Source organism: Apis florea, unplaced genomic scaffold (genome assembly GCF_048593485.1).
Source record: "Apis florea isolate Af1SG1 unplaced genomic scaffold, ASM4859348v1 contig_3036_pilon, whole genome shotgun sequence".
Classification (NCBI taxonomy): domain Eukaryota; kingdom Metazoa; phylum Arthropoda; class Insecta; order Hymenoptera; family Apidae; genus Apis; species Apis florea.
Window position 1 is genome coordinate 599390 of NW_028256694.1, and position 26758 is coordinate 626147.

Below are 26758 nucleotides of genomic sequence, written 5' to 3' on the forward strand. Positions count from 1 at the left end.
ATTTCTAACGTATTTTGTTATGTAATATAATGAATTTTATGATTAAACAAGCAGAAATAATAATATTATAGGATATACTTTTCAAACGTTGTAAATGATTAAAATTGATTAAAGTTTTAAGTTCGTCGAAATTTCTTTGATGATAACAAATTTTATAGATTTATGATATACTTTTCAATTAATTTCTTTATCTTTCGAATAATTTATAAGAGATGTTCTTCTTTCAATCTATATATATATATATATGTGCAAACTACTATCATATTTCGTGAATAATTAAAATAACATATATAAATAATAATAATAAACAAAAACTAATAATTTTAAGAATGATCTTCAAAGATTAATATTATTTATTTTTAATTTTGTATACAATTTTGCCACATGGAATCACGTATATCTTGATAAGAATTCTGTTCTAGAATTACACGATTATAAATCTTACGAGTGGGATCGTTTCGAGATTGATTCCGATATTCGTTCCTTAATAGGAAATATTGCTCAGACGGTCGTAAACATATGTAAGATAAGAAAGTTTATTGAACGTGTTGGGATAAGTCGTAAATTCCATTTTACACGAGAATATATTGCAAATAAACGGTACTTTGATAAAACACACACAGTAATATCACGTGGCAAATTAAAGAGTATTGCAACTTCAATAAATTATGACTATATCTTATTTCATCATAATAATGATTTTACCAAACAAGCGTTTTAATTTACTTCCTTTCTTCAATATTTTAATAATAATATAGTAGCACAATCTTCTGGATTTTAGTGATTAATAATTAAGAAAAGTGAATATTTTTAAAATATAAAAGTGACATGAAATATTATTTAATTTCTATTAAACTTTGATTAAAAAGAAATATTCCATACGTATTTAATTTCAATAAAATTCCTTCCTTGGCCTGTACATTACTTGATTTTGCTTTTTGTGATTTTTTTTTCTTTTGGATGATTCGAAAATATGTCTGCAAATAGTGAAAATGTATTTAAGAATTAAAAATTATATCAATAAATTTCAATAATATCGTTGGATATTAATGATCACTTGAATGAGGAAAAATTTTCAAAACACAGGCTATCAAAGATAGTAATTAAGAAAAACTTAGTGATATTTCATGTATTGTTACATTCTAAAAGAAATTTTAAAACGTTCACACCACATCTTTTTTATTAGTCTTCAAAATCTAGAAAATTCTACTTTTCCATAATTTATATTTTCTACATTCTTTATCTACTCGTACAATATATCACGAATTCATTTGTGATTTAATGAATTCAAATTTATTCTTTAATCTCTATTTATTTAATTTATTCTCTATTAATCTCTATTTATTAAATTTATTCTTTAAAATAAATTAATAAAATTTGAAATATATTAAATTTTATATTAAGCATTTCTTATTTATGATTATTGTTATTTTCATTTTAAGTTTAATCTTTTTATTATCTATCGTTGATATTTGTATGATATCGTAAACTGTTTCAGCGTTTAAGAATGGAAATCATTGACATTACACGACATTCCAATTCATTATTTGCTGTTGAAAAGTCACATCAGAGGATTTTGATCAGGTAAGATCACTTGATTTTTCAAACCATCTACGATATATTTTGTTAATATATCTTCTTTTAATTTTTAATTTATTTTTCTTTTAATAAGAAAAAACTTAAATGAAAATATAGTTTGTTCCATTTTATATTTGAAAAATAATGTAATTTTAGTGGTTTTTCGATTATTCTATAAAAATAAAAGTATAATCAGGGGAAAAAATGAAAAAGATTAGGATATCAATTGTTTATAAACAAAATAATGCATTTTATTCACATAATACAAAACACAACTTTCAAAATTATGTAAATATATATTCTATAAATTAATTAATAATACTTCATGTAGCAGTGAGATTATCTAGTAAATTGATATTTGGCAAATGTATCAAGATAATAACAATTATCTCACTTTTATTTCTTAAAATTCGAGAATGGTATATGTTGCGTCGTTAGTGTCGGGGCATAATCTTTCCATAATGAAAGATCTATCGAAGGAATATCGTCACAGTTTACAATAGGATTACTGAAATCAACAAAAAATATATTATAATTCTTAAATAATAATTGTTGTTAAATTAAATAAAATATACGTAATAATTTTATGCAGAAATCGAGATACTTACAATTGAGATACTTTTTCGAAACCTCTTTGTTGCATGTGTTGGATATTGTCACCATTATCGCAAAATAATCTGGCTATGCTAGCTTTCCGAATCTCGTTTAATTGCTCTGCAAAATTATACGATTAAATAATTATAACAGTTGTTTTTATTACGAAATTAAAAAAAAATTAGGAAACTTGACACATTGCTAAATTAAAATTAATCGCGTGAAAAATCTGAAAGGTCGTGTAAAAGTTTTAAAAGTTTTTTAAATATGAAATTTTAGCAATCAAATCAAAATTAAAATTAAGTTTGATAGGATATTTACCTATAGTGAATGCTAATTCGTGATCACCTCTTTCGAACCAATAACGATCACCTACTCGTGTTCGATAAAATTGTTCTATAAAAATACAGAGGAACGTAGGTCCAGTGAGCGTGTCTGGAACATGTTCTTCTAACGATCCTCCAACAATCACTTCGACGTCATCAGGGCTGGCATATAATTGAGCCAATTTTTCTACGTTCTATAGTAACATATAATGATTTTTTTTTTTTTTTCATCTAATGATTTAATGCATAAGCTTTGAGGAATTGGAATACGAATTTTTTTGAAATTACATCTGCAATTTATCTCACAATTACATCGCACAATATTCATACTCGATATACTATATTGTTGCAAAAGAAAAAAAGATAGTGTAAATTCTAGTTTTAGCACGACATTAAACGAACTGCTCGTGCATTTCTTAAATTAAATCATTACTTTTTATTCTTAAAAAATTCGAGTTATTCCTTTTTCCCGGCGCAAAGAAAATATACTTTGTATCGATACAAAAATTTGAAACTAGCGAAACCTCCCTATCGTAGGTGTTAATTGACACACGTCGTGTAATTTTTTAAAAGTTATTTCACTTTTCATTCGAAGTCGAATTAAAAAGGGGTTAAAAAGAGACGTTAATTTTTTTGTTTTTTTCTTGAAATATTTTTCCACGTACCGAGGAGGAAATGTAATCTGTAAAATCTTGGAAGCTTTGGGCTCTTGGCAAACCGCAATACTCGCGGTAATTGTTGTACGACGCGATACCGTGATCGCGATTCCTTTGAATGTCCGTCGCATGAAGATCCGCTCCTAACGGTCTTCCATTCCTGAACAAGAAGTGAGTGATCTGGAATAAAGATTTCGATCGGTATTTTTGTATTCGCAATTGTTTCAAACGAGCTTTATATACCTCTGGATCAAAATATTGATCGCTCGCTTTTTGCGGTTGATAAGACATGCCTCTTGTCAAGTCGTCCATGTTGTCGTTTTGCTCGATAATTATTGGCCGGTTGAAATAATCGCTGAGCCTGACGACACCGTCTGGAAACCGGTGCTCGTTCACCAAGCTAGTGGGTGATTCGCAAAATAAAATTTACAAAATTGATTCGTATTATCTAATTCAATAGGTTGTTATTATTATCGATATTGTTATCGTCAAAATTATCAATTGTTAGAAGTTTAATTAAATATTAGTAGACAGTTTTGACGACATCAAAATGTATTTGAAGAATAATCATTTGTCTGTCCACCATTCGACAGCGTTTTATTCATTTCAAAAAGTTTGTTAATAATTGTAATGTTACCGCTTGAGCTTACTTGAGGAAGCCAGCGATAAGGGAATGGAAATATCTGAAAGCTGCGTTCGAATGCTCGTTTAGAGTATTTGGATTCACGTTCGGATCATAATCGTTCACGTAATTTTTGGTTTCGTACAAAATTTTGTTACCATATGTACTCCTTCTCCCTAAAAATCAAACAGACGTATTAGATTTTCACGTGACGCAACAATGTTGTTTTATTTTTAAAGAAATAACGAGATATATCATTAATATTAATCAAAACAAAAATTAATTGTTTCACCTAAAAATATTGGCAGCCACTCGTAATACGAAATTTGTTGATGCTGTGCGATTAAAATTCTTCGAGTCTCTTGGAAAATTGTTTCATCCGTCCAATGAGGATTTAATTTAGTCAAAGCATTCGCGATACGATTATGCTCCCTGAGCAGTATTATTTGCAAAACGGTCAATTGAGTATTCTGGTTGACTCGACTATCGCCTGAAAATTGAGACATTTGTGTTTAATTAATAATAAGTATCAAAAAATAAATTTTTACAAAGTGTTTTTAAAAATAATGAATGCAATACGAAAGAAAATATATGCGTTGTTACGTTCGCCTTTTCTTGGCGAAAATATACGTTTTATTTTAACATCGAAGTGAATGTTAGATGTAATCAGCAATTGATATAAATCCAATTACTATATTTGAATTATTTGAAAAGAAGTGAAGAAAGTGTATCTTGTTTTATTTATCTAGTGAAATTTTGTAACTTGATTGAAAAAAAAAATTATTTTACCGAGAAAGATTCAATTGGTAATATTAAATCAAAATCGATCATTTTAAAGCTATTCAGGAGGGGAAAGGATATATTTTAATTCTATTATTGATCGTTACGAATATCGTGAAAACAAAAAAGATAATTAATTAAATTTTAATTAAAGATCAAAGATTACGTGTTTTAACGTCACGCTATGCGTTTCATTTCCCCTCAATTAGCAATTAAAAGTTTCTTTATCTTTTTATCTATAATTCTATATCGTCGTATAGAATACAGAACATACATTACATAGGTGGTTAATTATTACTTTATCTTACATTAAATTAAATTGCAAGAGAATGATTTAATTATCCGTTCATATAACATTCTTACTTTTCACAATTGAATGTTATTTAATTCTTTTCGAAATTCAAACAATCGTTCGGATTCGAATCTATAAAAACTTTGCTGGAACTGAAGAATTGAAATCGAAACTCTTCTGCAATCAACGTTATCCCAACGTGATTTCTTTGCATCTTACCTGCTAGATAGCAAACTTCGACAGGTTTCACGATGTCGCACGATTCGGACGCGTTCGGTGCCGAGGGTAGCCACTCTCTATTCGTTCGAACATCCACCCTCAAACGTCCATTGACGCCGGCTCGCAAATTAGCGGCTACTTGATCGCTGGATCCATAAACCAGGGAAAGATCCAAGAAATGCGTTACCACGTTCATCTGAAAAAAGATCGATGCGAAAAGAAGTTATTTTTAAATCGTAAAGTTTGAAATTGTACATCATGTGGAAATGACGAACGATCGAGTAAAGCCATTCAACGTAATAATAGCAAACCTGTTCTGCTGGTTTCAATCGGTCTAAGCAACCGTAGTCAAGGTCAGTTGTACTACGAACGAAGTTGAGACATCTTATGTTAGTCTTGCCGTAGACAGGATCGTTGAAAGGTATTAGTATGGGATAACACGTTCTATGAAGGAACGATGGATCTCTGAACAGTTGGCCCTCGTCGGTGCAACATTTTGTACTGTGCGGCTCTGTACAAAAAGTAATTTAGAAACGAATTGTTTTTAGCGATAGTTCCAATAATGAAAATTGGAAATATTTTCAGAATTTTTTTCATTCTTTCTTTTTTTTTTTTTCTATTTTTTTAATTTTTAATGAAATATTCGCTCTCTCTTCGTGTAGAGTGACGTGGACGTTTAATTTATCGTTTATTATTTTTGAAAATATTGTTTGCTATAATTTACGAGTTATCCTATATTGTTACGATGCTTATGAGTTGAAGGTTTTCAATTCTAATTAGGATGATTTTTAAAATAGTAATCTCTGATCAATCGACTGGAAAAATATATAAATTTTGTTGTCTCTTTTTAAACTTTAACTTGGAAAAAAAAAAATAAAACGAATTAGGTAAAAATATTTGAACGTAGTTCAATGTGCACTTTGAAGGAAAAGGCTGATAAAACCGGAAAATGGTGGTATAGTAAAAAGTAGAAAAATGGACTATAAACTCGTTTTACGATTGGAATGCCAGCGACAGTGAGTAATATATTGAAATGTAACATTTAACATTTAATAGTAATTTGTTGTATAATATTGCACAAATCAACTTGATCAACTTCGACGTAACATTTGAAAAGTTGAAAATATTAAAAAGGTATATATATCAGTCGACCAGTTTCAAAATTTGATATAAATTATCGAGAATTTTTAGAAGAGTGAAGAGTGAAGAAAAATAGATAAATTATTAAGTTATTAAGTTATTAAATAATCTTAGAGTGATAAAAATTTACTTGATTGAGTGGTGCCATCGATCATACCCATATCATGGGTAATGATTTGTCCCCATTGCATTGCTACCAGCGTCCATACAGGATCATCTATGTCCACGTTTGGAAATAACGTGTAGCTGATCATTCGAGAAAATGGTAATTCTGATCCGGTTACTGATCTCGTAGGTGATTGTATTCCTGCAGAAATTGTGATTAAGCTTTTAAGAAAAGTGAAAGAGGCAGTGAAAATTAATGGATACTTATTATTCTTTAAATTATTCCTTTATTCACTTAAATTTATTTATGATAAATGTGTTACTCTTTCGTTTTAAATTTTTATGAATTCCATTATAAAGTATATGTTAGTTTTATACTTGCGTTATATTAGAAAGAACAAAAATTAAAAATTTATGAATGTGAATTTACACAAATAATGCCGGAACTAGATGGTGTTTGTTTTTTTTTTTTTTTTTTCGCTTAAACGAAGGAAACTCATAAAGGTTAATCAATTTTTGCACGAATAACACAAATTTCGCAAATCCTACTTTATCTTTAGAAAGTCGAATAATTGCAAAATTGTTTATCACGAGATTACCACATTCACTGATTGTGTTGTATAATAAATACAGTCCATTTATTATTCTGATATTGAGAGTATTTCTATGATACTCTATGGTAGCATTCCATAGATATTTCTTCATCCAATAATTGGAAATGTTAAAAATATCGGTAAGAAGATTAATATCATTATCATATGTGAAATTCTTTTGCCTTAATTGCTGGTAGATACATTGCTGATATATTTCTTCTTTGAATTTTAAAGAATAACACTTTTTACAGAGAATGGTTAATTAATTTTTATAAAATATATTTCTACAAAGTTTCTATATTTATTTCTATATATCTTTGCTGATATATTTCTTCTTTGAATTTTAAAGAATAACACTTTTTACAGAGAATGGTTAACTAATTTTTATAAAATATATTTCTACACGTAGAAAGTTTCTATATTTATTTCTATATATCTTTGCTGATATATTTCTTCTTTGAATTTTAAAGAATAACACTTTTTACAGAGAATGGTTAACTAATTTTTATAAAATATATTTCTACACGTAGAAAGTTTCTATATTTATTTCTATATATCTTTGCTGATATATTTCTTCTTTGAATTTTAAAGAATAACACTTTTTACAGAGAATGGTTAATTAATTTTTATAAAATATATTTCTACACGTAGAAAGTTTCTATATTTATTTCTATATATCTTTGCTGATATATTTCTTCTTTGAATTTTAAAGAATAACACTTTTTACAGAGAATGGTTAACTAATTTTTATAAAATATATTTCTACACGTAGAAAGTTTCTATATTTATTTCTATATATCTTTGCTGATATATTTCTTCTTTGAATTTTAAAGAATAACACTTTTTACAGAGAATGGTTAACTAATTTTTATAAAATATATTTCTACACGTAGAAAGTTTCTATATTTATTTCTATATATCTTTGCTGATATATTTCTTCTTTGAATTTTAAAGAATAACACTTTTTACAGAGAATGGTTAACTAATTTTTATAAAATATATTTCTACACGTAGAAAGTTTCTATATTTATTTCTATATATCTTTGCTGATATATTTCTTCTTTGAATTTTAAAGAATAACACTTTTTACAGAGAATGGTTAACTAATTTTTATAAAATATATTTCTACACGTAGAAAGTTTCTATATTTATTTCTATATATCTTTGCTGATATATTTCTTCTTTGAATTTTAAAGAATAACACTTTTTACAGAGAATGGTTAATTAATTTTTATAAAATATATTTCTACACGTAGAAAGTTTCTATATTTATTTCTATATATCTTTGCTGATATATTTCTTCTTTGAATTTTAAAGAATAACACTTTTTACAGAGAATGGTTAACTAATTTTTATAAAATATATTTCTACACGTAGAAAGTTTCTATATTTATTTCTATATATCTTTGCTGATATATTTCTTCTTTGAATTTTAAAGAATAACACTTTTTACAGAGAATGGTTAACTAATTTTTATAAAATATATTTCTACACGTAGAAAGTTTCTATATTTATTTCTATATATCTTTGCTGATATATTTCTTTTTTGAATTTTAAAGAATAACACTTTTTACAGAGAATGGTTAATTAATTTTTATAAAATATATTTCTACACGTAGAAAGTTTCTATATTTATTTCTATATATCTTTGCTGATATATTTCTTTTTTGAATTTTAAAGAATAACACTTTTTACAGAGAATGGTTAACTAATTTTTATAAAATATATTTCTACACGTAGAAAGTTTCTATATTTATTTCTATATATCTTTGCTGATATATTTCTTCTTTGAATTTCAAAGAATAACACTTTTTACAGAGAATGGTTAACTAATTTTTATAAAATATATTTCTACATATAGAAAGTTTCTATATCATTACATATATATATACATATCTTGTTTTCCTGATTTTTATCTATAATCTTTTTAGAAATTGTAGAAACATATTCCATAAAAAAATGTTGGTTGCATTAGATAATTGGCAAGTTTCTAGAGAAATCACTCGGAATTGCATATTATCAAAATATTATCTATACGTGTTTAATTTTTTAAACAACAAGAAATAAATGTCTCTAATTAAAATATCGGAATAGAAACGAGAATTACAATTCTCAATGAAACTTATTAATTTTATCAAACAAAACTTGTACGATTTTATCCTGGAAAAAATAATTCGAAGCAACGCTTAGCTGCATGCGTTAATTTTTCTCGCTTGTTAATATTATAAATTATATCGTGTTCACATTGTGCACGATTAAACTTAGGAAATTAGAAGCAAAGGGTTGCAGAATGAGATTGCAAGAATGTTACTGATCGATTGCTCGCGAGTAGTAAAGTTTCGAAGTAGCAGATTAATTCCTACGTGACCGTGTAAAACCACGCTTCGACTATTATCGTATAATATCGAAACAAGTTTTTGCGAAAGTCGATATTTGTCACTGGTGGGGTTTTATGATTTTTGCAACGTGCTGTTGAAAGTAGAACGGAATACTTGCAATGCCTGCTGATTTGGTCAAAGAGAATAAGACAAATTGTTATTTATCTATAGAAATGTTTTGTCCAATTTACGCCCAAAGCACACGTTGTATTAAAAATAAGGCTTATCTTTATTCTTATCTCCAATTGATCGAGCTCATTTCTCATGTTTCTTTATCAAGAACTTTATTAGATAAAAATTAAACAAATTAATTACTCTTTACCTTTGCAGGTAAAGAGTATCCAACGATTAGGCAAAACAATAAACGATTTCAAGTTTCAAGTTATATCTTCACTTCAACTTCATATTATTACTCTTGCCAGTTACTTACTCATAATCAATCCATTGTTCTATTTCTTTTTGCGTCACACTTGTTCATTCTACTTTTTTTTTTCTTCTTTTTTTTCTCGAGCGTTACAACGATTAAAGTTAATGATTAAATAACAAATCAAGATTTCGTCCCGTCAATTAGAATAAAATTGTAGATCATGATTTTATCACGATTAATAGTTGAGAAGCCGAGACAAAAGACTCTTTTTCAACGTTGGCGCGTAATACAGAAGATAGGAATCTGGTAACCGTTGATTTTGCATAATAATCCAATTAACACGTATGTAATAACGTAGAACGATTCTGCTGAAATTCTTTCCCGTTTTATGGCAACGCGAAACGAAGCGCGACCGCTGTAGAATTATTATTATCTATCCACATCGGTCCAAATAAATTTTGTGTTTGCATTGACACGCACTCTCTGTTGTGTTAAAAAAGAAATTTTTTTTTTTTTTTTGCTACTTTCCTTTTTATAACGTGCAAAAAAAAAAAATTAATCGACGCAGTTGTTTCACGAACGAAAATGTTTTATATAATTTGATTTTAACAAATCTTGTAGTTTTTTCTCTTTTTTTTTTTAGCGATAAATCAATGTTTTTTTTTTTATATATTTTAATTGTATTTAATTATTTGTCGTATAAAATACTAGTGGAACCTTTCTATCCTTTCTCACACCTTTTTTTTCCAATATTCGTCGTCAAAAATTCCTTATTGCATTTCTTTATTCGATTCGAAATCGATGGACCAATTTCTTCGTTAATTCTTGGCGAAAAAGTTGATTTTTTACGAATCAACGAATGAGTATAGATTGTAGGAAGAATTGTTAATTAGGAGATATCCAAATTTTATTATAGGATTATAAAGAAAGAAGAAAGTTTATGGATAACTTACTTGACACAATCGGTTGGAAAAAGATGGAAAGAGAAGGATCTTTTTGCTCGAAATACTGGCCGCATGCTTCGATCGAGAGAAATCGGGCGAGAAAAACAATTGGTCGTGATGCGTAACGACAAAGTGTATAATTACTCGTGTATAATTGTTTAAATAAAATGTCGACTCGTTCGTTAATTGTACGGATTGCAAAGAGTGAAAGTGGATTTTGCATCGATTACGGAAGTAATTTTTCTCTATCGATCGTAAATGAGGATAAAAATGATTGGATAACGCGCAATGCGGCGAAAGCTGTCGTTTAAAAGCTTGATTTAAAACGTTTCATTTGACGAATTTAGCGTACAATATAAATCATAATCGCATCTCTCTTTCCATGAGATTCACAAAGATTCAGAAACGTTGCGATTTTTAATTAATTTCCTTTCTCAGACAGCGTTCGTACAAGCTCGCTCGATCGTAATTAAGAATAATAATAATAACGGAAATTTAGATTTCGTATTGCTTAAACGAACCTTTGTATTCGTACTTGTTTCTCATTTAGAAAGAATTAGCCTTCTTTCCCACTATCTAATCTTATCTCGTGGAAAGAGAAAAGTTGGAATATTTTTAGATCGTTTCTTACCGTCCCCGTAATTCGCCGGCAACAGTCGGCCGTATCTCGTGTTTGCCATACCCCACGTGGGATTGTTCAAGTTGTTGCACGAGCCGTCGTACGCTCGATATCTCGACTTTTCACAATCACGGGGAAACGCGTCCCCGCATTTAATCTCCCGGTGAATATTATTCGTCGAGTTCTCCCTGAAATCGTGAAGAATATTCATTCGAAATCAAACCGTGTCACTGCTTTCAACCTACCTGTTATACGAGAACGTAGGAAATGTTGAGAAAACGGAGGAGAACCGGTTGTGATAAGGGAATGAATTGTACGCATTTCCAAACGCGTTCGTGTAAGCAAAGCTATAACTAGTCTCCGATCCCTCCAAATCTGGCATCAATCTGTCTTTGCTCTCTGAAAATAAAAAATAATAATCGAGACGAAAATTACTTTCAAATCGTCTCACGATTGAATATAAACAAATTCGAAGATGCTTGTAGAAGAAGTACGCAAAGAATCGTGTCGTCAAATCCCTTTGCTTTTATGAAGTCACGCCTTTCGATCCGCTCGATACCCAACTCGTTTTCAATTCTAATTGGAATAAAATGGATTTATGCCGACAGACACACGGTTCAGTGTCAACAGAACCTCGACCATTTTCCCACGAGAAAGGTGGTATAATACGCTCCTCTCTCGAAGATTTCCACGCAAGATACATCGACTTCTATTCAACGGAAGATTTTTTTCCCCCCTTTTTGAGCAACGTTAGGCTACGCTCACCGGGGATACCAATGTCGACGTAATAGATCGTGAAACACTCTCGTTTACCAGGATCCCTTTCACCGCTTTCAGCCGTGAACGATAAATGTTATAGCATACGAGACAGATCTTATCGATGCGATTCGGCCCAATGAAAACGGGTCTGCGTGCATTCTCGCTATTTCTCGAATTTGAATTTCAATCGTGTATGTGTGGCGTTGCACCTCCAAATTGCTCGCGCGCTGTTATTTAGAGAGTTAGGTTGTTACGTAAATGGCCACGTGTCCTGTGATCACGTTTGCTTTTCGTTTCATTCCGCGCTGATTTTTTGCGGACGATGAATAACGATCTCGATAAGTTGAATAAGATTAAGGGAATCTCTCGCTTTTTCTTTTCGTTTCTTGCATTAAGTGGAAGTGTTTCTTTCGGCATTGGTTTTGTACGTATTGTTACGTTAGTTGTTGTCAAACCGTTGCATCCACCGTGTTAAGAAATAATTATACAGGGAACGAAGAGAATGAATGAAGTTTAATTGAGTATCAATTACGCGTTACTTTTCTTTTATATATACGTATATCAGTGCGAGGATGTCGGTATTTATGGAGTGTTGAGTTATTGGGTGAGATGTGCAAAAATATAAAACTATCGAAAGGATATATATATATTTCGAAAATAATTCTTCAAGGAAAAGATATAATTCCTTTCCCCCTTTCAAACGATCCCGCACACGTCGTATTTCTAGCGATATTCGCACACCAGAATGTCTCTTGAAAATATTATTAGGACACCTGCCAGTACAGAATATTTTCTACCTCGTGAACGATTTCTTGCTATTAACTTCCACTTGTTGCACAAGCGACTCGTTGCCCTGCTTTTTTTTTTTTTTTTACCTGTGTTCCCTTGCCTTGATTATTAACGCTTTAATTGCCATTCGAGAAATTCGATGTACGAGCAAAACATTCATCACCTTGAAGAAACTGACGTTTTTTTCCTTTCTTCCCTTCCTTCTTTCCGTTCCTGTCGCTTATCTCGATCGATTTTTTTTAATCAATCGGATAAAATCGCGAAGAAATAAAAACTTCGGTTAATATTTTAAACGGTGTTTAAGCGCATTATTAATGGATTGTGAATGGTAATTTTTGAAGAAGTAGAGCAGCATGTAATTGGAGTAGCATTAATTATTCTCTCTGATCATATGCTATAACGTGTTACAATGTTATTTTTTTTAAAAAAGAGAGAACAAAATTTTTTTTAACGAGAGCAACTTTCCATAATTTATTTCTGTTCAAGTCATTGAACACTTGGTATCATCAGTTTATACGATACGAATTTGAAGTAACAATGAGATTAACGAGAAAACTGTTCCATGGTTTTTGCTGTGTCGTCTAATTGCTTCTCTTCTCCCACAATTGTGACTTATTATATCTGAAGTGTGATTCTTTCTTTTATATCGTGTTATCTCAAGATCGTGAATATTCTATTTAAAATCAGATTGCGTGACTTTATGCTATTTCAAATACGAATCTCAAAGATTTTTTATTTATTTTTTTTCTTTTTTTATTTACTAAGTAATGCAGCATGGTAGAAAACACTTGGTATCATGAACTGCATGCAAACTTTGTTCAGTTTCTTTTATTGTTGCAATTGTTGCAATCGTAGATTGCATTTCTTTCAAGCATGCTACAATTATTCTTGATCAAATATTTCGAAAATGTAAAATAATAACAATTTGTTACGATTCATTATAAATTTTGCGGCAGAGATAATAATTATCGATAAATTTATGATATATAATTGAAATATCACATCGTTAAAATCATTACAAAAAATATTAACAATGATAATGAAAAGTCACGACAGTCATATTCCAATTTTACGAATGTTTTTAAATTTTATTTATTACCCGTACCTGCTTTTTTCGTAGATGGTTTATCCTCAGATGTAACATTCTGTCCATTTATTATATTTACTTCTTTTATTATCAATAGTGTCACAAGTAAAGTTGTTGCAATCCGCCGATCGTTTCGTTCCTTCATGTTTCTGAAATTTAAATATATAATACTTTAGAAAAATTTTAAAAGATGTAAAAAAAAAATCTATAAAAACTTTTTTTGAAGCGAAAAATTATAGTATAAATAGTGTCTAATATATCTTATCGATTTTTGGTAATTTTCTTACATTAGTTAATATTCTCCTCCTCTCAGTCCGATCTGATAAGAGAAGTGAGATTCGTCTGAGCATAAACGAAGTATTCTACTGCCGCGCAACAAAATACGCGTAACTTGCGTATTTTCTCTTATTTTATTTCTTCTGCACATATTTTTAAATCTCTCTATAATAATATCATCATAAAGATAAACAATTTTTGGTCGAACACACCGACATATGAAATCCTTTAAATAGTTAATTAGTTTTTTTGAGATGTAAAAAATATCAGGGTATAATATAAATATAATGAAATGCAAATATGAAATTAGATGTAAAAGAAAAAATTTAACTCTTGTTTATTTTATCAAAAGGAAAATAATAGACGAGATACAATGTATCACGGTTATTAAAATATTTATGATTAATGTTCTGTTCTTAATTTCATGTTGGTTGTCCCTCCATTGAGACAAAGTTACGTAGATGGGCGATTTTATAGTAAAAGTTTACGTGAAACTCGGTAAATGCAACTTGCATGCAACGTGCCACGAACGTCTTCCGGTTGCGTGTCATAAACTTCTTTAGATAGCCTTTATAGCCTGAAACTGTATATATGTATATATATCTAGCTAGTTTATTATTGAATTATTGCTTTTTGCAAAAAGAATATCCTTCCAAAAATGTTGTATTGCAATACTTATATCGATAATCTTATTACTTTCTATTTCTATTAACGCAATTCATGATTTTTGATAAAAAGTTTAGAGCAATTAATAATACACGAGATAAATTATAATTTAAAATTCTAACAATAATCATTTCAATTCCAGTAGCGATCATTCTACGAGGATGTTCTAACATTTATAAATAATTATATATGAAAATTTATTTTTACATCTATTTTATTTATAAAATAGAACAAGTATTATTACAGAGTTTATTTAAGTCACATCTTAAAATGAGATTAATTTCTAATTTTAAGGTATTCCTTGATTTTTCGATCACACTCTGTGTTTCACAATTACATTGTTAAAGTGAAATTTTTTTTATTTTAATTTTCTCTTTCTTTTCTTTCTTTCTTTCTTTCTTTCTTTTTTTTTTTTAATCAATTTCTCGTTTGATTGATGAAACTAACTGAAAAGTGACAATGTAATTGTGACAAGGCAATTTATATCACGTAACTGGACATGTTGAACGAGTAGTTGATAAACTACTGACATGTTCAATTTGTTTCCTTCAAAATGAATAAATTTCAGATTTTTATTTTCCCCTATTTATTATATTATATTTTGTTATTATTATAGATAAAGGATGTAACAACTTTTCAAATCAAATTCTTTAGAAACTAGAATTAAAAAAAAAAAAAAAAAATAATAAATATAAATAAAACCTATATCTAATAATATAAAATCGAAACATAATAATTTTAAATTTTTTCCAATCGTTGTGGGCAGAAAGTGAAACAATCAACTAATTATTATTATATATGCATATATATGTAGATGTTCGACTTTATCTTATGTTAGAATGCTTTCTGCTTTACCTCGCATAAGGTATTTTTAGAAAAAAAAAAAAATTGAATATTTATTAGTACAATGTGTTGATATTTCCAGACTCGAATTGGGATTCGAAAAGATTTTAATCACAGTAAATGTGATTTAGAGAGTAGAATAGTTTTTTTTTTTTTTTCTCTCTTATTATCTTCTCTTGGATCGGTTTTTGTACTTTAAATTTCAAGTTCAGAACAATCTTTATATTTTTTAAAATAAAAATTTACAAGAAGAAGAAATATTTCATAATATTTTGTGTAAATTGATAATTTTTTTTTTTTATTAAATCGATGAATGAAGGAAACAGGCAATTGTTCTACTTTTCCTGATTTTTCTTGCGGCTGTAACAATATTGCCAAAATTAGAAAACAATTATTCACTAGGGATACCTAGAGACACGATTAGATCTACACTATCTTGTTGCAAATATGGAAAGTTATTCGCAATTGCATTTCTACTACAATCTATTATGTTAGTTTTTCGAGGAAACGTTTTCAAAAAAAAAAAATCCTGCATGGAATGAAAGACTGTTTCTATTTTATCTTGGGCTATTTGTGAGTAGTATGTATCTCCACATTTCATAAGCTAGTAAAAAGCTTTTTACTATGTTTATCATCATCGTTTAATTGTATTGTATTTGAAAATAGTTTTTTTTTTACTTTATTCATAAAATATATTTACATAAATTCGAATCTGGCGTATTAAAATTTAAATTTACTCACGATATAATTAGTTCAATTACAAATTTTAATCACGCGATGAAAATCGTTTCGATTTATCCTACACGAATATCCTTTTGCTCGCATCTTTTATTTAAAAAAAAATATCGTTCCTTATTACTCTTTTTATTAATCCTCTATCTATTTTTATTTATATCGCGAAAAGAAAATTTCAAACGTTACATTAGATTTTCTATTTTTTGGAGATCCTTTAAAAAGTCAAATATAAAAGTTAATACATATTGAAACACATCTAATAGTTGATGTAAAAGTAACATCTTTTTCTCTAATTTTATATTCGAAGAAATTTACGATTATACGAAGAAGTTTAGGATGGATGGAGGAAAACCATCATTCTCATTGGTGGATATATATAAAAAGAAAAAAAAAATTTATTTTAAACAAAACAATCCTTCGTAAATCTCTAAATCTGAGCTGGAAAGTAATCGTGCAATTTCTAATTTTTCATTCCATTTTCTTGTCCTGAATCTGAAGGCTTTTCCTCGGAAAGTAAACAATAACGTAACCACTCGATATTTTTAATTCATTCTAAAACATTCGCTGGCGGAAAATTCCACTTTCTTCCCTCGTTTTTCTTCCACGAGGAAATTCCACGAGGATTTTTCACGCGCTAATTATGAGTTGTGCAGCCGTGTAATTACGTAATTCGCGTTTCCATTACGCCTCGAAGGTTACACGATTTTAACGCCTATTATCCCGCTCTATTGTCTCGATCAAAATCGTTTTGTGATTCGATTCATCAAACGCGTAATTATTTTTCTTTTCCACACTTTGCGCGTTCTTTTTCTCCTTTTTCTTTCTTTCTTTCCCTCGAACCGATTTTCCCCTTAATTAACGCCACGGAGGGGAAAAGGAGAGGAAAGGAAAAGAGAATAAGAAAGTCGATTGTTGATTCACTGTCCTCCAAGTATATTGCGCAATCGTTTCATCGATATTTCCAGAGGAAGTAATGGAAGTACGTTGGAGTTTTTGAAGCAACAGGAAGCCGAGAGGGAAAGAACCATTTTGTATTCACGCATATCGTGAAAAGAGCACATTCAGAGTTGAAATTTTTGATATGGGAATAGGTTAGGTTAATTTGAGGTTATGTCTTCGGAATTGATAAATTTTTGGTTATCGTAAAGTCGTATGAAAAATAATAGATAATTTTGTATTTTATATTTTCATCGCAGTGTTAATCGTAAAAAGCGCTTTGTTCTTTCTTTTTTTCCTATCAAAATTTACTTGAGGACACGAACCTTGAGAATTTCAGAATTTTTTAATGCGTCGAATAAAACAAATCTGAACATTTTGTAAGTTTAAAGTTTCGTCCTCATTAGAAAATTCTTTTTTAAACTAGAAAATAATTAATCCATAAAGTTTTACGCGAATCATAATTTTCGTCGGTTTTTTTTATCATACAATTTGTTAATTGCAACTAATTATACGCATAAATACGATGTTGAAGTTCGTTTACCACAATTAACTGTGCGACGAATGAATATCGTGATGGATAAATTTGGGAATGTGATTTCTCAACTTCCTGAACTAAGAAAAAGTATTGCAAAATTTAAAAGTTCTATTTTCGTTGGAAACTTTGCGTGTTTGTATTACTGAAATATGTTGTTGCTGCTTTTGTATATCTTTCGACACCTCAATTTTTAATGATAACACTGTGACCATAGTTTATTTATTTCGTAACTTTATAATTATACACTCGATAAACATTTGAATGGATCGTTGAATCGTTTTTTACAATTTAATAATCACAATTTCAAACCACTATTTTCACGTTGTATAAACACACACACACACACACACAATATATATATATTATCTATTCAAAGGAACTATAATGGAAGAAGAAAATAAACGCAGAATATTATTTTTTACTTCGTTCTGTTATATTATCTATAAACTGGTTGCACAGATGCGTAAGAATGATGGGGAACAAATATAGAGTTCATATAAAGTGTGAGAAATCTAATTGTTTCGACGAATTTAAATTAAATCCAATGTAGCCATTTCACGAATGCCTGAACGCAAACATAAATGAAACGATCTAATCTCGCGGTTCGTCCGTCTCAAATCATGCGACTGGACAATTACTTGTCATTACGAGATGCAATTACATTCCCGTGTCGGTTGGCAATATCGGGCTTCTGTTTCTCTTACGCGTTCAGTATTTAACGCCTCGTGGAACGAATGAGAAACGGGTAATCGCAGGTTAGTTTGTATTTTCGATCGATCTCTCTCTTTTTTTTTTTATCAATAAAGAAACGCGTTTTCCTTTTTGTTTATCTATTTATTTATCGACTCGAGGCTGTCACGATTATCGAGTTTCATTGGGAACTGGTTGAAAGTGTTAGCATAACACTTTTTGAGAAATCGAATCTGTTATTCATGAGATTTCATGGGGAAGGAAACTACACTGTTTGCCAGTTTTTTTAGTAAGAAATCGTGAAACGATTCGTATTTTCACGTAACCGAAGAAATGGTATATAAATGAATGAGCTGACGTAATTCTAGATTTTCATTTCTGATTCTTCAATTGGGATGATCAATTAGGGATAGTAAATTATAATTGTGTGTGTGTGTGTGTATATGTATTCAATTACGTCTTAATTAGGGATCAATTGATGGATAAATAGAATGGAACAGTCGCGAAATGTCTCATATAAAATTTTAATTTACAGTTGGTTCGAGGGAAGAAGAAGAAATCATTTTATACAATATTAGGAAATTTCATATATGAGATTGAGGTGGATAAAAGTAAATATATTTGCAAAATTGTTGTTTACCTTTCTTTTAAATTAAAACAAAATCAAAGATCGCAAATTGAAATATTAATTAATATAGTTTTAATAACACATTCTATTTATATTCCACGATTATTGTACAATAATTTACGAAATCGGCGAATAAAAACTTTCTACTACTGGTGGAAATTTGTGGCAAGAATCCATTAAACCAAGAAGCGATTCAATGAACGATAACGATTCTCGCGAAAAATTTTCTCTTGACGATCTTTTTCTTTAATACAAAAATTTCGGACGCATTAAAGTTATACAATCCCAATAATTATCAGTAAAAAAACGATTTATCATTTTATTGAAACACAATCACAAGAATTTACATTTCTTAGCAATCTCTATATTCCAATTTGTTTTAATAATCTTTATAAATCTTGTTAACAACACTTGTTTTCCATATATATAATCGTGAATTCGCATCAAATTTATCTGACTTTAATATACCCGATAACGTCAGTGAAATTTTAACAAACGGAACAGGTACGCACGTTGCTGAAACGCGAGAATTATGAATCATAAATTTTTACGCGTCAAATAATTATGCGAGAAATTGTCGTGAACACGCTGCTTTACGTTTTCCCGTATAATTCAATTCACCGAAACGGTCACGCGACAAAACTCGATAATAATCTGCGGAATGAAAGTGAAGATACATTATATTTGCATTACGATATCATCCTATCCTTCGATAATCGGTTCTCTGTCCAAGTTTGGATAGTGGACAATAGCGGAACGAGACTGGTTTCAAAACCCAAGTGGTAAATGATATCTGTCGGCATGGATTGCGTGCAACGTGTTCGGTGAGTTTTCTGCGGTCACAAATCAATGGAATGGCATTCGATGGAAAACGTATCACATCGGTTTGTATGCGAATCCAGTTTTCTTTTTTATAATTTTACGGTTCTCTCGGTTAATTGCGAAACGATAGATTAACGATAGATTAACAATCTAAATTATTCTTCACCGTGTAAATCGATCCGAGTTGCGATTAAATAATTCACATGACGTTTCATATCGTACAGTCAGTCGCGAAATTCTTTCGAGAAACGAAAGGGAGAAAATATTGTTTTTACGTGAGAAAGTTTGTCCAAAGTTTGTGTTTTTCTTTATTTTGAAGAAATGAAATTGAGATTTTTTCTTTTTCCTTTAATATAACATATTTTTTGAGACAAGAGACGTTTGCAACGTTAAGAAATCATATTTTAAAAAATTGAAAAGAAAATTGCTCCGTATATTATAATCCATTATTGTTTTATTTGTGCATTAACTAAATTTTATTTTTTTATTAATCTATGTGTTATTAATTAATACGAAAGTATTAACAATTGTACTGGTTAATTTATATATTTCCTTAATTTATGAATGTTTGATGAAACATGAATAAAATGCGATATACCTCTTTTTGCAATTTGTTTTTATAAAATAATTAATTTTTCTCATCCCATTTTCTTCAACGATTTCACCGAACATTCATATTTTATCTTTTCCAATCTTGACGTATACAAATTTAATGTTCCTTAAATAAAAAATATGCGTTTAATTTACCATGACGTGCTCTAATATATAATTACATAAAAAAAAAGAAAAAAAAAAAGAGAAGCATATACAAGTGTTATGTCCATTATGCAAAATTCATTTAGTGTTCATGTAAAAGATATTTAATCGTATCGATAATTTTCAAATGATAAATATAATTTCAAATGACAATTTAATAACATTTTTTAAAGGTTAACAATTTTTACACGTAATTATCTGTCACGACTTGGGTTAATTATACAGAATTATTAACACCAATAAGGTGTTATCTTAATAATGAAACGAAAAACAAACTATTATTCTTTAGTTGATAAAAGTCTACTTTGATGTCTGTTGCGATCAACTTGATCCATTTTTCTTTTTCACGATAATGTCTTCAATTTTTTTAGATTGATCTGAAATGTTCAGTTTTCAAAAATTGCGCAAGAAAAAAATTTGAAACGAAATTAAATAATATCATATAACGGCGAATTCTTTTCTTAACGATTCACAATAATGAAATGAGCGGAGCTCATGTTCGATGAGAAAAATTAAATGCTATTTTATTTATAATTTGCACTTTGCTTCAATTTAAGAACGATTGATATTCACTTCGAACGATTATATATTAAGATAAAAACGTCGAATGTATAAATACTCACGGCCATAATTATATATAAAAAAAAAAAAAAGAAATTAATATACGAAATTCTAGAATTAAACACGAGTCGTCAAAATACCATTATTTGAAATAACTAACTCGTATATTATACGAATCCTATCGGGGGGAGACACGTGTATTAAAATATTAATTCATTAGTCATTAAATAAACATCAATGCATATTCACAAATGAAATCCTGCAACAAGCATGAATCATTTATTATGATTGACATTTTATGCATTTCGTCTTTCCCTCGTTTCAATCTCGTTAGAATTTACGATTGAAATTAATAATAATAATAATAATAAAAATTACAAGAATTAACACGTAAATAGTTTCACAAACGTTTTGTCTCGAACGTTGATCGATTCGAATGATCAAATGAAGGATACGCATGAGCGAATACGCTGGATTTCCCTAATGATGGTCGCTCAACAAAGAAATATTAATTCTCCAATTGAAAGGGAGAAAGTGCGGGCGTGTTTCTCTTGGCGGAAAGATCGGCGATGTGATCGATCTTTCCTTAATTATCTTATTTATGAGATTAATTATACAAACATAGGAAATGCATAGGAATTTTAATTCATACCCTGGAAACTGGTTGAAACGAAACTATTTTCCGCTTATTTTAAATAACTCAAAGATGGCAAAGTGTGAATTGGAGAGCGAAGGTATAATAAAGATAAAGATAATAAGGAAAGATTGATAAGGTCTGATCAACAATTGAAGCTTAGACGAATTATGCGGTTTTAAATTTTGGTTTCCTGTTATCCGTGGAAAGTAAAATATAATGAGAAATAATTTTGTTAATGGAACGATTAAATAACGATATTTATAATGTGATAAAGTAATGGAATAATAAAACGTTGTACGTGTATAATAATAGGAATTGATACGTGTCGTTTTGTTTTAATTATGATAAAATTAACAGCGATGAACAAATTAAAAACTTGAAGTAAATATTTAAACGCTGTATAAACATTATGCAAATTTAATGTAAATGGTATTTAAAGTTTTTCACTGGAATCAGATTTTGTATTGGTAACTTAATTATTGGTACTAGCATAACAAATATTTCTTTTCGTTGTAAGTGCAATTTAATCGATTTATTTGAAAATTTATTGTACAACAGCAAAGGTATTAAAATTAATAATTTAAAATTGAATGTAATATTTGAAAAACGTAACAATGTAAGGTATTTTCATTTTTTTTTTTTTTTTAAATGTTTCGTATTGATCAGAATTGAAAATATTATACAATTTTGTATACTACTTTTCCACTAAAAAATATTAATTGTTTAAACGATAATCTTCGTTTATTATTTATCATTCATATAAAAAAAATAAATCTTTCTTTCAGATTCGAGATAGAAGATATTCGAATTAATGGTATAAATACTCGATCGATTTGATCGATTCGATCGATCAATTACAAATGCATATTCATTTTTATATGCACGTTCCTGTATGATTATATTATCGTAAAATCGGACAAAGTATTGAAAGTAGACATGCGAGTAAATCGCGTGTAATTAAATAAGAAATTGGAATGATTTATTAAATTATATTTAAACGAACAGAAATATAAAAATTGAAATTTTAAAAAACATTTGTATTTAATTGAACTAATTGATTTAATTGATTATCAGTGTAAATAAGAGCGCATTTATTTTTATATACTTGCACTTTAATTCTACGTTGTTTGATACAAAAGATTGAAAGGTAGTACTTCTTATTACTTTATGATTCATTTACATTTTACTTTTCAGAAATTAATATTATCGAGAAAAATGAATATTTCTGAGAAGAAGGAAGGAAACATTAGAACAAGTTTAACAAGTAAACGCAATTAAAGTGTTGAGCGGAATGTATTCGTGTAAGTTTAGCATTAAGCATTATTTAACCTTTAATTGTCAGAATCTTCACACGGTAGTTACTTAAATGGCAAGTTCAAGGCATTTTCTTTGCTCGATCATATTGCCCTGTTTCATGGGACACAAGTACTTGCAATACTTGGAATGTCCTGCGATTGATAGTGTAATTATAAAGGGAATGATTTTGTTTAAAAAGTTGTTTTCTCTGCTAAGATTAAAGATCTTGTTATAAATTGGAAAGAAATGAAAGGAAAAAATGCTTGAAATATTTTCCATTGAATAACACCAATAACATTTGAAGAAGAATTTTTTAATTTATTTTAACATTTTCATCGAAAGTAAATTAAAGAATTTTAAGATATTTTCTAATCATAATTCTCTGAATTACGTATTAAATGTTCCTTTATCAAAAATTGACACTTTTGTCAAACGATTGATTTCATTTCATAAAAAAATATATATATATATATATCTGTTATTTTATGATCAAATTTGTAAAATTATTTGTGAATTAAATGCAATTGAATTTACATTAGAAAGTGAATAGCTATAAATTTGCCTGTCATTCGATGTTTCCCTCAAAGAAACATGTCACCTTTGTCATATAAGTTTATTGTATAATAGAAAAAGAAAGTAATATAGAAACGTCGTTTAAATAAACATTTGAACATATTTTTAGAATTCATTTATGATCATCATTTCAAGATAATGATTTGATTTATGCGACAAATTTTTATTATAAAACACGTATACCAATTTGTTCATTATGCCAATCCTTTCATTTTTCCTACGTATTGATCGGTATATCAATATCAATTCGTTAAAAAAAAAAAAAGAAAAAAAGAAAAGAGCAATTGATATATCAAAAGCAGAAAAACACTTTTGATTCACCGTTGCAACTCAATGAAATTAAAAATCAAAATTCATCCAGCATTTTAATTTGCATAGAATGAAACCCACCGAAAATTGCTGATTCCTCGATAACTTGATTAGGCGCACAAAACCTATTTAGAAAAGAATAAACGAGACTTCACTTCATACACGATCTCTGGTATACCAAACACGTATTGGCAGAACGACTGAACGGGTGCGAGATACGAGTCGAACTTTATAAATGGTGGGAGAAAGTACATGGAGTACGATCGTGGATCGACAAGTACCCCACGCTGTCAAAAGTTCTTGGTTTACGAGGATTTTTATCATCAAACCGTGTTCTATTCCAATTGGTTAACTTTGGAGAGGATTGCATGCCTCACGATTCCTTCCTGGTATTCTTATGAGTTATGTGTCTTCAGATTTGATTGTAATTCGTATGAAACGAATCTTAACATTTATTCTAATCTAAATTTAAAAATTATTAGAAAAATTTGAATCGAAACTAATGATGTCGTTATATAGCAATATTTTTTGATACACTTCGTTCATTCTTTGTGCATTACTTTTTAGAAATTTAAAATTGTACAAATTTTTGGTTTAAATATTTTAATTATAACATTTCTCTTTTTTAAATTCATTTATTCAGAGTTAATAGTATTGCACAATTATAAAATGAACGTTTGAATTGTTGTAATTCTTATCTACTGTTCGGTGCTTCCTTTTTAATATTCCTTAAAGTATTACAAATCTAAATAGATTTCATTATTGCAAACTTATAGCCTGATAATAGGTGATAATAAATTTCTGATTTATTGTTATGATGTTCCATTTCCAAATATGTTTTAAAATTTAAGATATGGTATCGTTTGTGTTAATACTAGTTTATCTCTTGTTCAAAAATTTATCAAGAAAAATTATCATGAATATTTATGATATTCAAATAACATTAAATAATATTAATAATCTCTTAGGATCAAATGTTAGTGATTCGTGTCAAAAAGAATTATTTTAGTCATGTTAGTTAGTGGTTAGTGGACACAAAATATCATAAATTAATATTGAATGAATAATAATTAAAGTAATATAATGGTACAAACGGTAAGAATTTCAATTTTGATTCAAATTTTTAATAACATCACGTTTCACTTTGGCGTTTAACTTTGGCGTGCTAACTGGCATGCTGTTCGAAACGTAGTAGATATTTATGCATAAATTTTATCTTACAATTAGTCTATGCCATTATCTTTTTAGCAACATTTTTCAATTTCTTAATTTTTTTAATTTCTTAGATATGCAAATATATATGAAATATATTTTTTTTCTCCTTTCTTAAGTTATTTTTAAAAAAAAAATATAGAATTTTATAAATTTCACAATTATACATGAAATTATACATGAATATATAATCTAAAATGTGATGCAATCAGAATTAAAGAATTTTTATCGAGGAGTTTAGTCCTCATTTAAAAAAAAGTTGGATGATTGAAGTATATAATGTATTCTTGTTCTTCATAACGTTTTTTGTAGTTCCAATCGAAACTAAATCTTGGAAAAAAGATTTATAATGATAATAGAAGAAACAGATTTACCGTGCGAAAGAAAAATCGTATAATATGATTTCATTTTAATAAAACAATAAGTGCATTTATCAATTGAATCGTATAAATTTTTCTATTCCTGCGATTCTTGTGAAAACGTCGACTTTATTGAAATTTTCTATCGAGCACAATAGGGTAGTTGGTTATATAATTGTCTCTGTCAACATGATATATGAAAGTGAATCATAAATTTAACAAAATATCCAATGTATGCTCATTGCAAAATTCATGGTAAGATTGAGATTCGTTTTATTGTTTTCTTATCATGTTGAGAAAAGACCGCTATAATTCTTCCTCCGCTTCACTTTTTATGATGTAAAAATTTGATTTAACAATTGAATTCATTAAAAACTGTAAAACTGTGAAATATAAATTCTAAATATATTAAGTTCCTTTGATTCCTTTTCTAGATGTTCAACTATTTTAAATTTTATTAAATTAATTAAATATATATAACTAAATATTAATAATATTATATCAAAAAGATTTTTGTCATTGATAAAGACTATTACTAGATAGCTTGAGTTTGTAAGACAATTGTGATAATCAATAAGTGATTATTATTTTTTATCAGAATCAATTGCAATAATAAATTTTTATGCAATTCTCCAAGTCTGAAATTTATTCTGAATAAATTTTCATCCATTATGAACTCAAGAATTTTATTAAAGATATAGAATTTCAGAATCTTAAATTTTTCTTTTGAATCTTTTTTGTGATATATATTTGCAGTTTCAGAAAATAATAAAAAAAAAATAACTATTTTTTTTCTTTTTTTATATTTGTAAAACTATTATATTTGTAATACATTTATCTTGTTTGTAGATATAAAGAAGAAAAATGAAGCAATCCTGTTTGATGAAATGAAATATAAAAATGAGAGAGATATTCAAACAAAAAGACTTAAAAAAGGTGAGTTTGTCATTTTTTTTTTATTTAAAAGAAAATTATGATAAAGTATAAATGTACAATTAAAGAAGCTTAAGATCGTTTAGAGATAAAAAGTTTGTTTTCTGATAATTTTAAATAAATTGCTAGAAATGTTTTAA

At 28.4% G+C, this 26758-nt stretch overlaps 1 protein-coding gene and 1 long non-coding RNA gene across 3 annotated transcripts; one reads left to right on the forward strand and one right to left on the reverse strand.

Moving 5' to 3' along the window:
* Positions 1-1497: 1497 nt before the first annotated feature.
* LOC116414513 (uncharacterized) lies at positions 1498-26758 on the forward strand. The gene is made up of 3 exons (XR_015292056.1): positions 1498-1584; positions 23131-23237; positions 26535-26758. It is a non-coding gene; the product is annotated as an uncharacterized LOC116414513 (long non-coding RNA).
* On the reverse strand, positions 1805-24320 carry LOC100872770 (peroxidase). Of its 2 annotated transcripts, XM_086908075.1 has the most exons (15): positions 24196-24320; positions 14136-14707; positions 13867-13997; positions 11459-11612; positions 11226-11401; positions 6338-6514; positions 5379-5578; positions 5068-5263; positions 4069-4266; positions 3805-3952; positions 3398-3554; positions 3164-3334; positions 2494-2692; positions 2187-2292; positions 1805-2086 (listed from the first exon to the last, which is right to left on the reverse strand). In XM_086908075.1, exons 3-15 carry the CDS (start codon positions 13991-13993, stop codon positions 1975-1977), a joined length of 2121 nt encoding a protein of 706 aa, XP_086764201.1. In that variant the 5' UTR covers positions 13994-13997; positions 14136-14707; positions 24196-24320; the 3' UTR covers positions 1805-1974. The 2 variants fall into 2 exon arrangements, with proteins under 2 accessions (XP_086764201.1, XP_012343060.2); XM_012487606.3 differs by lacking the exon at positions 14136-14707.

Coding starts and splice junctions, on each gene's coding strand:
- LOC100872770 (XM_012487606.3), bottom strand. CDS start 13,993: ATGAAGGAACGAAACGATCGGCGGATTGCAACAACTTTACTTGTGACA. Junction 11,402..11,458: donor CCTACGTTCTCGTATAACAG/GTAGGTTGAAAG, acceptor TCACGATTTCAG/GGAGAACTCGACGAATAATA. Junction 4,267..5,067: donor CGAAGTTTGCTATCTAGCAG/GTAAGATGCAAA, acceptor CTCAATTTTCAG/GCGATAGTCGAGTCAACCAG.